Below are 4879 nucleotides of genomic sequence, written 5' to 3'. Positions count from 1 at the left end.
CCTAATTGGTCCTCCCACACAAGCCCACCATGTAATGCAGGTATTTCATTTAGCTCTGAGGAAGACATGTACCTTCTCTCTCTCCCTCAGCTGCCTGTGGCAGATTTAATAAAAACGACCATGGAAACAGAGGTATAAATATCTGCTGTGAGAAATTGAACCTTCAAATTGAATGGAAATGCATGAATATGTAGATGACATATGCCAATGTGAAATGAACAAATGGAGGAGTAGAGGATTTGAGGATGAATCTGCCACTGGAAGATGTCAGGACTTTAATAGAACACAACACTCAATACAACATGTTTCAGTATACATTTATTCATGCCAAATGTATGTCAAATCAATAGCAGAGAGAAGAAACATTTGACTTGAATTATATTATTAACTTTTTTTTCAAATATTTATTTCCATTAAACATGCCATAACACAACTATTCCTGCAGGATTAACAAGGACAATATTAGTCAAGAAAGACAACACTTTTAAATACTTTGTTTTAAATAAAGTGCAGGTTTACTGTCAAAACAACACTCAGAGACTTAAAATAGAATAACAGCTTGATGTAAACATAACTCTGATACTTTCAAGATTCAAATGAATAGATGTACAATATAAGTACAGCTAACCCCTTCCAACAGCCAGGAGACATCCAGAGTAACTTTCTTTAAGCTCGATGGAACCACATTAGCACTACAGCAAGTACACTACAGCTACGCTACATGTAGACCTCATTTGTACTCACATTAACATCCTTGTATTCACCGCATGTGTGTAAATGACTGTGTGCTGTGTAGCAGCCTACTGTGTGTTCGTCCTCATATCCCCTTTGGGACGTCAGTCTCTTCCTCTCTCTCCACTAGCAGCCCAGTCCACTCATTGACCCGATCCTGTCCAGTTTGAGTCCGAAGCATCCTCGGTTCCACCCCCTCCTCGACCGGTCCGTCACAGCTCTTTTCTGATTGGCCAGGGTCCCCTTCAGGAGGCGGAGCCAGGTGCTGTCGCCCTGTGCTGGTATGTCAGCCCATTTGGGGTACTCAGCGACTTTGACCCCGGAAGTGAAAGCCGAGGAGGGCTCCTCTGGTTGGCTGCTCACCAGGTTCTCCAGGTCATCCAGAGTCAGGTCGTTGTAGCGATCCAGAAACTGCTCAACAAACTAGGCAGGAACAACAAATATGCTGTTACTATTACTACCCAGAAAAGTCACGAGAGCTCCGCAAAAACGTTATTGATGATCCATCTCTGCCCTCAATCCAAATATACGCTCTACTCCCCTCTTCCCCATCTCCCCTCTGTCCCACTCTCCCCAGCTCCCCCTACTCTCCCCCTCCCTAACTTTCCACTCCCCCTCTTTCTCCATCCCCATATCCCCTCTTCTTCCTATTTTCCGCCCACTACCCCTCTCCCTTTACCCTCCTTACCTGGATGGCATCAGGTGAGGGATGAAGGGTGCGCCCCTCTGTGTGCCCCAGGGGTGCTATCAGGAGCAGAGCAGCACAGAGCAGAGCTGGGTACAGCATGGCAGCAGTGAGTAGAGGGAGGGCGGGAACAGTAATGCAGGAGACTGGCTGGACACGACTACACTGACACTGCAATGACAACAGGATTCTGGAAAAACAGAGAGGAATTAATATTAATATGCCAATATAGATAATACAGTGATTATTGATACAACTATAATACATCGCTAAAACCATACAGAAAAATGTTTATGACTACACAGAGCAATGACCACCACCACGACTCTACTGACCATAACTACTGACCATAAAGATACATCCATGATCATGCTTTATGACGTTTAATACCCTGATGTTAATAATCAAATACATGAGAAAAACTTCCTTTTCGCCAAGGGAGAAATTGCCTTATACACACAATATACTGCTGTATGAAAATCTGAGATGAGGTAGAAATTGTGACATTATGTCTGTGAGATGAGTAGTGATTTTCATTGAATATCTTATAAAACATCAGATCTACAAATGAGCCCCAGATTCCTCTATAACAAATCAGTACATTATACTTCCTGGTTCTTCAAGATCAAATAGTCATGGATGCATTTAAGTATTTACTCAGGAATAATAATTATTGCATGATAATAACGTACTAAATAAAATAAAACATTCATTGTACACAATGAAATATGCAGCAATACCTACTTTTTGGTACAAATTCCATCTTCCTCTGTATCTAATCAACCTGAAAGCACAGGTGCATAACCTCTCACCCTTTCGCTAAACGAACAAATAAAGAATGCATGAAACAACTCACACTTTGTCTTCTTCTCGTCTCCGATGCTGTGGGTCACTGTGTGCTCTCACAGGCTGGCTGCATCTCTCAAGCAGTCTTTCCCTCTCCTCTATCAGCTACCTCTCACTGTTTGACACCTGCTGAAAGCATCACTATCTCACACTTTGCCCCTCCTTTTCTCCTCTTCCTTCTCTCTCACTGATGTTATTGAAGGGATGAGTTTGCCTCTTGCGTTTGTGTTCGCTTGGCAGTGGTTTAATGTTAGTGTATCAGCTGGGATGATGTGGTGGGTTTATACCGGCAAATATCCTCCCTCCGGCCCCCTCCATCTCCCCTCCCCTACTTCATCACTGGGATGATGTCATGGCAGTAGGAGTGTTTGTCATCACCAAGGTGACTAGAGGTTGCCGGTGGCCACACATCTCCCCTGCTCGGAACACAATGATGTCACGGGAGGACACCTGTCAGGGTCAAAGGGCAAACAGAAACATGACAATAGCGCCCAACGGGTACAGTGGCTGGGGAGGACCAATTTTTGAAACTGGACCTACAGTGGAGGTCATCCTCCATCGGTCTGGTAACCCCAGCACCCCATCAGTAGGTGTGTATATCCCTGCACTGCATTTGTGTCATAGCATCTCTGCTGTGTATGTATAGTGGTCATTGCAAAGCCTCACTTTCCATCCTGTGTGTTTTATAGCCTCGCTGTACCCTGTGTGTTTATAGCCTCGCTCTACCCCTGTGTTTATAGCCTCGCTCTACCCCTGTGTGTTTATAGCCTCGCTCTACCCTGTGTGTGTGGTGCCTTCTCTCCCACATACAGTGAGTTACAGTCTGTCAGTACCATCTGCTCTCAGCCCCCTGCAGCCTCTCTGCTATAACACATAACACCAGCAGGCAATGCACACAAAAGTTCAACACATGCTCTGATCACCAGCAGATTAATCTCAGCACCCAGGACCAAATCTCTCATACGTGCTGGTGTGGTCTGTCATAAGAGACTACCTACAGATACACAGGCATGAGCATTGACCTGATAGGCTATAGCCTGTTGTAGTACTGAGTCTGGTCTCCCTCAGTGTCTGATACATTTGTACTCGGTCTCGGATAGTGAGGACTCGTAATTTCTTCCCAAGACCAGAGTAAAAAATTTATAATTATCAGCTTCCATTCAGTCAGCACATAGAACCGCTTCTCCAGGCCAAATATATACACTCCTTTCTTGAAACATGAATATCTTAACAGCCTTTTTATCTATTATAGAAAGTATGTTTGCGCAGTGGAATACCTATAGTTTTGATTCTGAAAGGAGATCAACCTTCATACCAGTGCACTCGTGTAGGAGAGTCAAAGGGCCGGTGGTGTAGTGGAGTTTTGTTTCAGTGGACATTACATATACTCACTTAATCCCTACTGTTGCATATCAAAGTAGTGTAGTGGACCTATACGATTTATCAATGATGTACTACAATAGAGAAATTATGCACCAAGTAGCCTACACAATCACAAAGAACGTGAAATATATTCACATGCGCGCTGCACATAGCCTAGTTTCAGAAGAATATAATCTGCAGACAGTAAGAGTGTGCAGCTTCAGATGGTTTTGAGCTCAGAGAATAATGACATCGGTAGCTGGTAGGGTAGGAAAGACGTTTCAACTTATATCTCCCAGTAACTTTTAACCAAGGCAACAATGGGTATGCAAACCAGGTGTTGAAAAAGATTAGTCAGAAGTGTTGGTTAGTAGGCTATTTGTAATGTGCTGTTTGCATCAGGGGCGCAGACATGGATGGGCCTGGGTGGACAGAGGCTCACCCACTGGGGAACCAGGCCCTGACAGGCCCACCCAATCAGATTGATGTGGTTTAAGCATTGTTGTGGACTTAGACCCTCACATTTGTGTATTTTTTCTATTTAAAAAGGTGTGATTTTGAAGAAGAAAACCTGAAAAATCTATAGAAAAACTCATTAAAAAAACAGGATTTTTCACAGGTGCCTTTCCTTTGCTGAGCGGGACTTATGGGAAGTTTTTGGCAAAATTAGAGTATACCCACTTCTCCAAGCACATCTACGCCACTGCATAGAACCGATGGAAAGACAGCAGTCACACACAGCATGATGTTTAAGGATAAAAAGTCCATAAACGCAGACATAGTCAGTAGGTTCCAGTCATAAGAAAACAAAAACACAACCATTAAGCGTTTTCCAATCGAAATGTCCAACTATTACTTCAAGGTGCAAATAACATTTCACTATCACACAAAGTAACCAGTGACCTAAAGTGGAACTGACAGCGTTTTAACTACTTTGCATATTTGAAAAAAACAAACAATTCATAATATCAATAAAAAATTCCCAGTTTATGCTACAAAATCAACTTTATAAAAGGTTTAAAAAAGAGGTTATATTTGACTCAACATTCCATGAGGTATACTAAGGCATTGTTGGCAGAATAGATGGATGCAGTTCAATGCATGATTATAATTCATCAATACACTTCTTGGTAGTCCAAAAAATATTGCTATCAGGTTGTAAATCACAGCTGGCCTGGTACATTGTTTGCTGCCTCCATTCAGGATGCAGTGTTTCAGTTTCAATGACTAAATAATCTGGACAAAAACGAACAA

At 42.7% G+C, this 4879-nt stretch overlaps 1 protein-coding gene across 2 annotated transcripts; it reads right to left on the bottom strand.

Moving 5' to 3' along the window:
- Window positions 1-305: 305 nt before the first annotated feature.
- LOC129857206 (C-type natriuretic peptide 1) lies at window positions 306-2563 on the bottom strand. Of its 2 annotated transcripts, none has more exons than XM_055925232.1 (3): window positions 2274-2563; window positions 1421-1607; window positions 306-1155 (listed from the first exon to the last, which is right to left on the bottom strand). In XM_055925232.1, the coding sequence occupies exons 2-3, from the start codon at window positions 1517-1519 to the stop codon at window positions 859-861; spliced, it is 396 nt and encodes a 131-aa protein (XP_055781207.1). In that variant the 5' UTR covers window positions 1520-1607; window positions 2274-2563; the 3' UTR covers window positions 306-858. The 2 variants fall into 2 exon arrangements, with proteins under 2 accessions (XP_055781207.1, XP_055781208.1); XM_055925233.1 differs by lacking the exon at window positions 2274-2563 and adding an exon at window positions 2162-2180.
- Window positions 2564-4879: the final 2316 nt, after the last annotated feature.

The sequence above is a fragment of the Salvelinus fontinalis genome, chromosome 6 (assembly GCF_029448725.1).
Source record: "Salvelinus fontinalis isolate EN_2023a chromosome 6, ASM2944872v1, whole genome shotgun sequence".
Lineage (NCBI taxonomy): Eukaryota > Metazoa > Chordata > Actinopteri > Salmoniformes > Salmonidae > Salvelinus > Salvelinus fontinalis.
The sequence above is the reverse complement of the archived record's forward strand: the minus strand, read 5'-3'. Positions and strand labels throughout refer to the sequence as shown.

What these genes read in the sequence shown, in the direction of transcription:
- LOC129857206 (XM_055925232.1), bottom strand. Translation starts at nt 1,519, where the DNA reads ATGCTGTACCCAGCTCTGCTCTGTGCTGCTCTGCTCCTGATAGCACCC. An exon ending in CCTCACCTGATGCCATCCAG is followed by an intron (nt 1,156 to 1,420) that starts GTAAGGAGGGTA and finishes GTTCCTGCCTAG; the next exon opens with TTTGTTGAGCAGTTTCTGGA.